This window comes from Euphorbia lathyris, chromosome 4 (assembly GCF_963576675.1).
Source record: "Euphorbia lathyris chromosome 4, ddEupLath1.1, whole genome shotgun sequence".
Classification (NCBI taxonomy): domain Eukaryota; kingdom Viridiplantae; phylum Streptophyta; class Magnoliopsida; order Malpighiales; family Euphorbiaceae; genus Euphorbia; species Euphorbia lathyris.
Window position 1 is genome coordinate 21,726,264 of NC_088913.1, and position 12,784 is coordinate 21,739,047.

The following is a 12,784-nucleotide window of genomic DNA, read 5'->3' on the forward strand; positions in this document are numbered from 1 at the left end:
CCTTCATAGTTAACAAACTACAAGATCCTTATGGCCTGGTTGAAGAGGAGTGCGAGATTTCAGTCGAAGAGATCCTAATGCTCAGGATCCAATAGCGGTTCCCATAAAGCGGAAGGTGGTCCCTTCAAACTATTTCCCCTGCTCGGATCCTAATATTCACCCTAGATCCTTAAGAACATCTCCTTCGTCCTCGACACCCTCTCTAGCCTCCTCAACTTCATCATTTGACCACTTAGATATCTTTTGGACTTTATCAACAACCATCTTCGTGTTTTCGCTTATTTTCCTTACTTTTCTTCTTCTTAGACCCTGTTTGTTAAAAAGCTTTTTGGGGTAAAATTAGAGGTTTGAGCCACTTTAGAGATTTTAACTAGTCAATCCTTTAATGTTGGTGTTTGGTGAATAGAGGTTAAAAAGAGCTTATTGGGTTCAAAAAGCTAATTTTGAAAAAGCTCATTTTAGGAGCTTTTTCAATCAGCTTATTGCTCCATTTCTTTTGAAAGGACATTTTTACCCCTAATTATTACCCTTTAACCCCAAATAAATGTTTTATCATGTCTTTATTTGTCATTTACCTAAACAGCTATTAATAATCAGTTAAGTTTTACCAAACAAGTTTACACAATCAGCTAGTCAAACTAGCTAACCAAAAAGGTAATCAGCTATCAGCTATTTGCCAAACAGGGCCCTGGAATGAACATTAGAAAACTCCACACCTCCCTGTAATCTAGGCATCTCGACGGCCTCCTCCGACACCTTTATAGTCAAAGGGAAATATTATAGACCAATCAAACTAGACCTGGCAATTATCGTGTTCGAGTCATGTTCGTGTCGTGTCATTTCGGGTTCGTGTCAAAAAGAGTAAACCCAAACCCAACCCAAAAACTTTCGTGTCAAAGTCGTGTTAATTAACCTGTTCGGGTTAGTGTCGATTTCGTGTCGTGTTTTCGGGTTACATGTAATTTTGTTATGCATATATATTAATAATAACTCTTAAAAATATAAGAAGATATGGTATTGTTTTAAATATTTTATATTATTTTTAGATTAGTATGTTAACAATAATTATCGAAAAGTTCGATAATATCATGTTAGAGGGTCATGTAATGTGTTTATAACAATTTAGGAAATTCAAATCAATATTTCCAATTAATAATTATAATTTTATTATCTTTATTAATAAAGTGACACAAAACATGAGAGAATATAACAATAATTTTCAATATCCATGTCATTTCGTGTCATTTTCGGGTTCACATATCAACACTAACCCAACCCAAAAATTAGCGTGTCAGTTTCGTGTCAACCCAAAAATGACCTATTACCTATTAAGTTCAACACTAACACTAAAAATCCATATCGTGTTCGTGTTGTGTAATCGGGTCGTGTGTCATTTTGCCACCTCTAAATCAAACCATGCAAACTCTCTATAAGCACTAAGAAACCCCCTCAAAAGCAAAAAAGCAAGTTAGTTTGTTGTATGTCAAGGACTATCCTTGATTAGCACCTTGGTAGGATGGGAAAGGCTCAGCAACATCTCAGCCCCTTCTCCCTCGAGAGCCAACAATGAATATGCCCGCTCAAAGCTTATGGTCTGACTAGGTCATGTCGACCTCCATCAAATCAAAATCTAGGCATCGATCCCCTTTATATTACTCACTCATCACACCTATAAAAATGGGTAAAGTAAACATAAATGGCATCAGAAGCGTAAAAAATGAGAAGGAAGAAAAAAAACTCATTCCACTGCTTAGGAGTATATCTTTTAATCTCGACTCTAATTTTCTTGAGAAACCTGATTTTATCAAGAGGAAAACCACCATTCAAGTGAGGAATCATAGGGAACCTCCATCCCTTCCAAATCCAATGGCACTCATTCAAGATTTCCTCTAGCATTGCACCAACAAGTTGGGTCGGAGGATGAGTTTGCCTTATAGTTCATATTAGTCACTGCCATATATCTTGCTTGACATCAAGTGTTGCCCTACTAGGCATATGTGTACCACTCTTTTTTAGGAAAGGTTCCAACTAGTAGGAAAGAGGAAATAAGTCATTTTTTCCTCATAATAAAGAATGTGTTCTATCATTCAAGGATTTTATTTGTGTCGTTGGAGATATGAGGGCAACTTTGTGTTTTCTAACTAACATGACACGGTCTCACATCTTGAGTATTAAAAAGCTGCCTTAATAGAGTCACAATAAACCTATGGCCTCGTCGATGACAAAATTGGTATATGGCCACCGATTAGGACCAAGCGATGAGAGTAATTTGGCTCATAGCTAGATTCAAACCCGATAACACTTCTTGAGAAAAAAATTAAGGAGAACTTAGAAGCCATTGTTTAAATGAGCTCCATATAGTATGAAGGAATTATCGTCTATCTTGCTATTATATCGAACCTCAAGCCCTATAGTCTCTAGTGTGTAGGCTCCCCCAACGCAATATATAATGTCATCCAATGCCATATCATTGGGAGTAATTATACTTGCAACCTTGCCGACAAGGTAATAGTTCTTGGGTAGGGCATTCACAATGGTTGAATTTGGTCAACGGTTTCCCTCATGCCATAATCTAGTCTTCGCCTCTTGGTACAACTCAGGAAGACCTTTATCAACCTCTTTGAACTTATAATAGCAAAAAAATCTTTGGCACATTGCGCCATAGTAGGGAAGAAAATCGTACGTGTCAAAACCGTAAGCCTTTTCTGGCTACTCAATAAGTATACCATTACCCCCTTCACTAGAATCGCTCGTCTAAGAAATCTCTAGTGAAGAGGAAAATGGGCATTTAACAAGCGACGGACTTAGGAAAACAAATTTCTGGGTTTTTTAAATGGAAAAAAATGTACGGTAGTTCACACAAAGCAATATAGAAATAAAAAAGGAAGATATATAGAGAATAGCTTGTAAGAAGGCTAACCTTAATACAAAAGAAACTCTTTCGTTATTGAATGGAGCACTCCCGCGTCTTTTCCACTTTATATCCAAGTTCCATCGAAGATGAAGAGTTCATCTGACTTAACTTGAGTCTATATAAATTTTCACTGCCAAGTAATTATTTGTCCTACACTATTCGAAATGAAGGCCGTCTGGACCGCCTAGGCCCCGTCTAGGCGCTCGAAATCGAGAATCCGTCCCAATTTTCTACAATTAGTCCCTCTAGGCGTTTTATTGACTCCTAGGCGATTTCCAGCCGCTTGGGCTCCACCTAGGCCGCCTCGGCACCACCTAAACGATAATGAACAAAAGCATTTTTTATTGTGAATTTATTTTTTTTCTTTATTATAATTGACTTTTAAGTTGTTTCAATGAGATTGTTGTTGAAATGTTGATATTTACACAATTTTAAAGATATATGTTACAAATATACGTGTTTTTCTATATTAAATAATTTTATATTATTATTTTTAGATAGTATAATACATATTTTAATTGAATTATACAATAATTTGCTAATTAATAAATAAAAAATACAAATCCGATTAATCGTCAATTAATCTCCGACTAATCCCCGATTAATCATTGATGGCCTTGTCCGCCCGACTAGCGCCTAGAGTTTTTCAGAACCTTGGTCCTAATCAATGATGACCACCAACACCCTAATGAATGACAATAAATTTTCAAGATATCTGTAAAAGAGGACGTCATTAACTTTCTCTCAAATCAAATGTTTAGATAGCCCACCAAAAAACAAGCCCAAAGGCATCAAAGCTCCCTACTGCCAAATTTAAGAGCCGAGCAGTATTTTTATATCTTTCCAACCTATAAAAATGATAACTCACACTCTCTTCCATCATGATTATATAGTCTTTCATTTTTTATACATATAAATCGACTAATTTTGGTATCAGAGTTTACCTCGAGACCCATCCATATGTAAGTTAATTATTTCAGACGAAATCAAACATCAAGGAATTAGACCTAACCCAACAGATAATAATAATAACAATATCTAATAAATAATAATAATAATAATAACAACAAAATTTATTTAGTTTAAAAAGTAGATTTTACATATATATATATATAGATATATTATGACCTAATACATAAATAACCCCCTGAACTTGTTTAAATGTTGCAACTGTCCCCTCCAACTTTCAATTGTAACAACTTACTCCTCAAACTTGTCCAATTATAACAACTTACCCCTTAAACTTGTCCAATTATAAAACACAACCCCAAATTGCTAACATGGACTGCAATTAAAGAAACACGTGAAATACAATATCTGCAACGTTCGTGGAGTATGATAATCAGATCTTTGGCGTGATACGAATCCGGGGAAACTTTTTTACGGTTGCTTCAAATATGGGGTAAAAAAATTCTCAATTTGGGGTTATGTTTTATAATTGGACAAGTTTAAGGGGTAAGTTGTTACAATTGAAAGTTGAGGGGGGCAGTTACAACATTTAGACAAGTTCGGGGAGTTATTTGTGTATTAGGCCATATATTATTAACTTATATACTAAATTTATTAATTTAACATCTTAAAATATGATGAATTGGTATTAAAGAAATATTATTATTAATATAATTTTTATTAATATTATTAATATTTTACTATGGTGTATGATTAAATTTGAATAATGGCTTAATATCATTTGCTCCTTGAACTTGTCCAAAATGGTTGGTTGGCCCCCTGAACTTTCAAAGTGTCTCGATAGCCCTCTGAACTTGCATAAAATATTCAGTTAGCCCCTTGAACTTACGTAAAATGTAATCAATTAATCATTCGGTTGTAAAAAAGTAAGTCAAATGCGGAAGATATGTTACACGTGTCTTAGAATGTTATTACATATTTCACAAAATAGATTAAAACATGTTAAAAATGAATTTCTTACTTATTCAACTATAAAACATTCTCTTCTCTAATATTATAATCGTATATCCTGATCTTGGTCGTTTTACTTTTTTAAGATGCGTGCAACATATCTTCCACATTTAACTTACTTTTTTACAACCGAGTGATTAATTGATTATATTTTATGCAAGTTCAGGGGGTTAACTGAATATTATATACAAGTTCAGGGGGTTATCAAGACACTTTGAAAGTTCAGGGGGCCAATTAACCATTTTGGACAAGTTCAGGGGGCAAATGATGTATTAAGCCTTGAATAAAAGTATTATTTTCACATGATTTTTTTAATATTGGTTGAACTCCAAACCTTTAACTCTTTCCTTTTTTTTAGTTATTTGACTGGTCCAATTTTAGCAATTATATATCTTAAACTCCACTTTAGTCACCATCAGTGCTAAAATTCATCTACTTTAATGATTGTGGATGCTTTTTACTCGTTAATTTTGTAACTTTAATCTTAAAAAAATAAGTTTAAAACACTGTTTTGCTTTTCACCTATATTCAAAATGCTAAGTTTTAACTCTGAACCTATTATTTTTATAACATTTGCACTGTTCTGTTCAAAATAGGCTTAATACTTCTCCAGCCCCCTTAACTTGTCCAAATGTCATTTTACCCCTTCTCAACTCATCGAATATCCTATTTACCCCCTTAACTCCATAAAAGTAGTATTTCTCACCACTTATGATCATATTTACCTTCTTAACTCTATAAAAATGGTATTTCTTATCCATTTATAATAGTCAAAAAAGTTGAAAAGAGAAAGAACGAATAAAAAATACAAATAACAAGAACATTAATATAAACAAGTTAATGTACTAAAATAGGCCTATGATTTTTGGGGAAGTATCAATTTAGGTTCCACTTACAAAATAGCATAAATATAGGTTTAACGTTTAAAAAAAGTTATCAATTTAGGCTTCGATAACGAATTGTAAGGGGGTGAAAAATACCACTTTTATGGAGTTAAGGGGGTAAATAGAACATTCTATGAGTTGGAGGGATAAATGGACAAGTTGAGGGGGTGAGAAATACCACTTTTATGGAGTTAAGGGGGTAAATAGGACATTCGATGAGTTGAGAGGGTAAAGTGACCAATTTGGACAAGTTAAGGGGGCTGGAGAAGCATTAGGCCGTTCAAAATACTTGTTTTTACCCATGATTTATTATTTGTTAATATTTATCATCATCCAATGAGTATGATTTTACCAATTTTGATGAGAAAATGTTACCCAAAAAAAATTAACGGATAAAGATCAACATTTTAGATACTTTAGGTAGACCCGGTAATAGGTCGGGTTGGGCCGGACCAGATGGCCGGTTTCAACTTTCGACATATTGATACATCAAAGAGTGAATTCCGGCTTCCTGCTATCGGGTGAGCGCTCAGTCCAGTTTTGGTTTCTCTAGGGATGATGCAGTGGAACTTACTTTAGGAATTATTTGTTATTAAGTTGTGGCAGAATCAATTGTTCTGCAAAACGCACCGAGTCTAAGCCCATGAACTTCAGCTGAAAACTTTTGGTAGATGAAGAAAATAAAATGATTGAAAATGGAAAGTATTCTACTATTGTGAGATTTAGAAAGCAGAATATTTTGTATCATTGATATATTAAGTAATTCTACATTCTTTGGATACTAATTGCAGTACATTAAAGAACGAACGAATTAAAGAACGAAAGAATAAAAACGAATAAATTCTCAGATTTTTGTAATTTTCAATTAATCTAGTCTCCTCTCTGATTACTATACAACTTTATACACCACTTCAATTTTGTCCTGATCATCATTTGACAAACTTAGCTCAGTCTAAACTGCAAAACTGGGCACAGCTTATTTGTACGAAATTCAACTGTGATTCCAGACTTGCTTGTTGGGAAGAACATCTGTACAGCTCCTTCTGCCTTCATTATTGGAAGAATAATACTTGTTGCAGCCTAGAAAGAACAATGGAAAACAAATAAATATCGGATTATTTTGTGCACAATATATCCATAGCTCCCAAACAAACTTGTCCATAAAAGCAAGCCGAACGATTGAAGTTGCTAAAAGTAATATAATTAACCTCTTCTTTAAGCAGAGTAAAAGTTGGTAGAGTAATATGATTAACCTCTTTAAATTCTATATGGCTTAAAAAGTATATCATTTTAACCAAGTTCTCGGACTTGACGCTATATGTGACTTCTAAACAAGTTTAAGAAGCCAACATGTTACTTCAAAAAATAACAAAATTTGTTGGGCCTAAACCTCAGAAGGTAACCTCCAAACTATGAAAACAAACTAATTAGTATTGAAGTTGCTTAAAGTGACATTATTAACTCCTTAAATCAGGATGTTAATAGGTGATTGTAAGGAAGTTTGGAAGACCAACAGATGATTTTAAACAAGTTTAAAGAGTTAACCCGTCATTTTCAAAGTTCAAAGCATTAATCGAATTATACCAAGAAGAAGTAACAAAGTTATTAAGGTCATCATCAAAGAAGCATACCAAGATCAATCTAGCTCCAGCACAAATGCTTTTAGGTGAAGGAAATGGAAGTATTAATCGGCCAACTCCATAGATAGCTACAGCAAAGAAATGCATCACTAGATTCAAAGGACAAGGATTTAGTCCTGAGAGCAGAGAAATTGGTCCTTCTGAAAATACACCACCAAGACTTAAATAGTCAAAACATGCTTCACGCATGTCATTTCTTGCTGAATCACTTGATGCTGAAAAAACCTTGTACAGAGCACCTGCTAATGTATTTATGGTAGATGCCATTGGCTGCACAAATACAACAAATTAAAGCACTCAAGGTTACTTCATTCATAATTAATCCTAGTGCTAATGCTAAGCTATATCAAATGTTATTTTGAGTATGAAAATGTTACCTTTCGAAGAGTGTAAAAGGATTCAAGATTCTTGCTAAGAGCATATGCATCACTGATATTACGAAAAGGCTTAAGAAGGTCCCGTAATAGAACAATATCAGAAAGTGCAACAGTCATCCCTCCTCCTGTTAATGGATGCCTCATGTTGAATGCATCTCCTAACAACAACGCACCCGGTGTTGGACAAGGAGAAGCTGGCATGCTTCTATTCAGCATTGTTCTTATGTTTCCTTTCTCAATTGAAGCAATGAAAGCATCGCGTAACTCAGAGGGAATCTAGAAGATGCAAGGTAGTAATTAGCTTGATGATTATTAGATTATGCCAGAGCAATATATCAGTATTTATTAATTTCTAAAGGTACCTGTTGAGCCACCTCGCTTTTCAAATATTGAGCCAATTGGCCATTGGAAATGGATGGTACTTTTTTCCCCGGAATGTCAACCAAGCAACGGACCTCTGTGCTACTAATAGGATAAAACAAGATGGGTGATGGATCAGCCAAAACAACATGCCCGTGATTGGCAAAAGGAAGGTCGCAATTCTCTAGCACCAATGCAACAAAACAAGAGGGGATATCAACCTGTACAGTTGGTCATCAGATAAAAATCGTGTCAACCTCAACAGGAAATGAAAAATTGGATATTAATTGAATCATTTATGGGTAAATAACTAAGCTAGAGTAGTGTTTTTTTATTTTACAGTCTCATTCATCACTTAAAGATATTGTATTATTACCTTCGGGTTGCAGAGAGAACGTCGCAAGTTTGAAAAACAACCATCACATACAATAGTAAGAGGAGCATATGCTGTCAATTCTTGACCATTTCTAGTTCTGTAGTTCACTCCTTTCACTGTTCCTTTTTTCTCAATTAGTGATGTCACAGTTCCTTGTTCCAATCTTACACTGCATAGAAGATGAAGATAGAAGATGAATAATCATTTTATTAAAAAGCAACAGCAAACCAGTTAATATACAAGATTTAGGCATTGCAAAGATAACTTGGGAAGAGATGCAGCCTTTTCACGCATCCTTTGAATGAAACGCCCGTTGTGAAAGCTTCTTCCAGCGACATTAGACTGAAAGCCTTTCAAAGGATATGATAGTTTGGTACTTCTCCCATCTTTCATAATTGCATATCCAAATACTTTTTGAGCATCAATCTCTTCCACACAATCTATATCAATAAATATATATATTCTCATGTCAGAACATAATCATTTTTCAATTGAAGTAGATGAATGATTTCAGTTGTTAAGGATTGATACCTTCGAGACCGAGCTCAGTGAGTTTGAGATAGCCACCAGGCTGTAAGAGTTCACCGACAATTCGATCAGGCTCATTCAAATCTCTTTCTATTACTTGAACATGGCGTCCATCCTGCAATACATAATCAGGTCATTTAATAATCATGCTAATAAATGAAACAATAATACAGTGATCATAGCAAGTTCACCTTGCCAAGAGTATAAGCAAGAGCGGAACCAGCAACACCAGCCCCAACTATGATTATATCAGGAGTTGAAGCTATTTCTTCTGTAGAGCTCTTAAGAATAGTTTCATTTTTTAATTTCTTTGCAGAAGCTCTGCTGTTCTTCTTTCTTTTCAAAGTATACAAGAAAATCAATGCAAAAAATGAAGCTATAATAAGCATATAATCCATCTCCACAGATCAATCTAGTATGTGCTGAAAGCAAGAGAGATTACAAAGTTCTCTGTTGTATATTTTGGAGATTAATGGCTAATTCTTTTCAAGTACAAACTGTTTTTCTTCCTTTTTCTAAGACATATTCGCCTTTTATAGGATGTATAGCAGTCAAGGATAATGTCAGTCAATGAATTGCAGAAGAAATAATTTAGCTTCATTTTGTGACCAAATAAGTCAGATGGCCCTTCAACAAAGTCTGACTAAGTCGACAGAATAAGTCAAAACTCAAAAGCGGATGAGTTTAAGGTTAAAAAAGTTTTCATGGATTTGGAAATCAGTCGTAACCCAAATGAAATGAAATCAAACCAGACAAACAGAACAGTCCATCTGCAATATCATAATTTAATTTAGAAGTTAACAAACAAAGCAAAAAAGAAAGGACAAAGTACAGAATAATGCTTTAATATATGCTATTGAAGTCTAGATTGGAAGAAGAAAATGCATTGAAGTCTAAAGCAAAGGTAATATTTACAAAATTTAGTCAAATAATCATCAGCCAGACAGGAAAAAACGTTTGATTATTCATAGATCTTGTACTAAATCACAAAATAGTACTCTTCCTTTTTTTTTTTTTTTGCAGTTGAAGAAACTATAACTGTAACTTGTCATAGAAATGCCAATCTTCCCTAATTTTCTGAACTTTCAACCGAAATCCCCAATTGAGGAAGAAAACGAATTGTTAAATGAATGTTTCCAGAACGCCTAAGGAGAGTAATCTGGAGTCCCAAATTTTATGCAACCATTACCAATTTCAAGACAGCCTATTAAAGAAAAAGAAAACGAAAATCAAAATCGAGCACAGGCATTGATAATGGAAAAGAAGAAGAAGAACCTTTTGGTTGAGAACCTGAGCAGCAAAGAAGCCGAGTTCAAAAATGGAGAAGCATGATTGATGACGGAGATGAGAGTGATCGGCGGTAAGAATTGAAGTGGCAACTTCCCAGGCAGCGTCGGCCACCCGGTTACAGGAGCCGGCATCATGATTCGATTAGGACATTTACAGCTCCTTTAGCTTTGATCTTAACTCCATTTCTGGTTTGAGAATGGATAAAATTAAATTTTTGGCAGGAGCTTGAGCTGATGTTGATTGATCTTCCTTCAGATTTCAACAAACGGCTATAACTTTTGGGTTACAGGTTTAACACGCCCAGCCTCAGCGCAAATGGTAGTTAACCGTTATGGTTTAGATAATTAATTTTTGGGTTAAGGTGCAAAAATACCCCAATGAATGTTTGTGATTTGTTACTGATAAAATGACACACGTATATGAAGTGTAGATAACAAGATTCATGATCGAGAAGACAGTTTGATGAATTATTTCTCAAATTGATCCAATTTATTAATATTAGGGGTAAAATTGCTCTTGGCTTCCAACGTTAAGGGTAAAATTGCACCATTTTATACGTTAGGGGTAAAATTGCTCTGGGTCCAAAACGTTAGGGTATTTTTGCACATTAACCCTTAATTTTTAAGTATAAGGTTGAAAATTGCCCCATTTGTTTTTGGTAATTGCAAATTTTTTCCTATCAAATTTTACAATCTTATCCCTAATATTTTCAATTAAAGTCAATTTTACCCTTACATTATCATATTAGTTTGACGTTTATTTGATTGTCCTATCAGATATTCCAAATAAGTTTATCGATAAATTAAAACAGTTTCTTTCATTTCAGCTTTTTTTTTTTTTGTAATTGTACTATTAGTAACGCAACAAACATTTTAACGACTTTGACAAAAAAAAAATCGGGTTAATTACAAAAATGGGTCAAATGGGAGGCTCATTTACATATTTAACCCATTTACTCAACCTACTACATATCTAGACTGATTTTGTATGACTTTCCCATAATACCCTCAATATTTACGCGCGTCTCGCCCCCTCCCGTCTGACTTCGCAGATTCCATATTATGCGAAGCTAATGTTTGGATTTACTTGATTAATTTAATTAGCATATGCGAAGCCTGCGAAGCTAAAGTTTGGTTTACTTGATGAATTTAATTCGTATATGCGAAGCCTGGATGTGTTTTGAAGCTAATTCGCGAAGTGGTATATAACAAAAAATGGCAAACAACAACGGATTCTAACATTAAAATCATAACATTATCAAAATTTACAACAAGATTGCCACAATAAACCCCTAACAAATCACTTCAAAGTGAACCTAACTAATCCGGTACCAATTTTGAAGCGGATGAGTAATTTCTCTCTCTACAGGAAGTCCATACCTTTTGGGATGAGAAATGGAAGTCCATGCCTTTTAGGATGGATGTGTCCTATGGTGCACACCAAGATTGGCACAATATCTCCTAACCAACCATTTTAAGAGTGAATGTGTCAATCTTGAGGGAAATTTCTCCATTTACAGGAAGGAAAGTTATCTTCCCTACAGCCCAATACGCCGCCTTCTAGAAAGGGATGTTATGTAATCAACCACATTCAGAAAAAATTAATCGTGTTAGGCAGGGAAAAAGACGATTTTGGCTTCGCGAAATGAGGATTAGCGAAGCATGCGAATGTAAATGTGTAGGGAAAGAGGTGATTTTACTTCGTTAATCGATGTTTTCGCGAGGTATGCGAGGTCTGAAACGTGATGATCTACGTCGCATATCGATGCTTTCGCGAAGTCTGCGAGTCAAATCATGAACTTTTCTACTCGCAGACTTCGCGAAATCATCGATTCGCGAAGTAGATGCACACGTTTCAGGCTCTTTCTCTTCGCAAATCTTTGCAAAATCATCGACTACGCGAAGTTTATTCACGAAAAAACGCAGAAAAAACAACAGATACTTACATTTTTCGCGCCTTTCACCCTTAAAAGCGACAATAACATTATGATAAACTGGGAAAAACGAAGGAAATAACGTAGAATAACCATTTCTTTGATGGTAACAAGAAGAAAGAAACTAAGTAACGAGCAGGAACAGGAAGATGAAGAACCATGGCTTCGTTTTTTAGGATTAGTATAAGTTGCAGAATCAAGAGATGAAGAGAGGAAAAAGAAAAATTCATTGTGATTTGGCGAAATGGTGCAGATTTCGTGCAATTTAAAGGAAGATAGGAAGATCAAAAGTCTTCAAATCATTAATGGAGGAGCAACTTTTTGTGGAACCAATGAGAAGGGGGGGAGCGGCGTTCGCGTTGTGGGAAGGGGAAAGGTTAGGGGTATTATAGGAAAGTCACACAAAATCAGTCTACATATATAGTAGGTTGAGTAAATGGGTTAAATATGTAAATGAGTTTCCTATTTGACCTAATTTTGTAATTTTCCCAAAAAATTCGCGATTAATTTATATGTGTGAGACTTATTTATTGAGACTTTGACAGATTTTGACAAACAGTGT

At 34.8% G+C, this 12,784-nt stretch overlaps 1 protein-coding gene across 3 annotated transcripts; it reads right to left on the bottom strand.

The window, feature by feature from the left end:
• Window positions 1-6,534: 6,534 nt before the first annotated feature.
• Window positions 6,535-10,599, bottom strand: LOC136226672 (squalene monooxygenase SE1-like). 3 transcript variants are annotated; one of them, XM_066015289.1, is made up of 9 exons: window positions 10,275-10,599; window positions 9,191-9,335; window positions 9,003-9,114; window positions 8,737-8,911; window positions 8,472-8,640; window positions 8,098-8,316; window positions 7,736-8,011; window positions 7,350-7,628; window positions 6,535-6,798 (listed from the first exon to the last, which is right to left on the bottom strand). In XM_066015289.1, exons 1-9 carry the CDS (start codon window positions 10,421-10,423, stop codon window positions 6,661-6,663), a joined length of 1,662 nt encoding a protein of 553 aa, XP_065871361.1. In that variant the 5' UTR covers window positions 10,424-10,599; the 3' UTR covers window positions 6,535-6,660. The 3 variants fall into 3 exon arrangements, with proteins under 3 accessions (XP_065871361.1, XP_065871362.1, XP_065871363.1); XM_066015290.1 differs by having other exon boundaries at window positions 9,191-10,203; window positions 10,290-10,429; XM_066015291.1 differs by having other exon boundaries at window positions 9,191-10,203; window positions 10,275-10,414.
• Window positions 10,600-12,784: the final 2,185 nt, after the last annotated feature.

Excerpts from the sequence above, each read along its gene's own strand:
- LOC136226672 (XM_066015289.1), bottom strand. The coding sequence starts at position 10,423 with ATGATGCCGGCTCCTGTAACCGGGTGGCCGACGCTGCCTGGGAAGTTG. Across the intron at positions 9,336-10,274 it reads CTCAGGTTCTCAACCAAAAG|AAAGAAGAACAGCAGAGCTT; the intron begins GTTCTTCTTCTT and ends TACTTTGAAAAG. Across the intron at positions 9,115-9,190 it reads TTGCTTATACTCTTGGCAAG|GATGGACGCCATGTTCAAGT; the intron begins GTGAACTTGCTA and ends TATGTATTGCAG.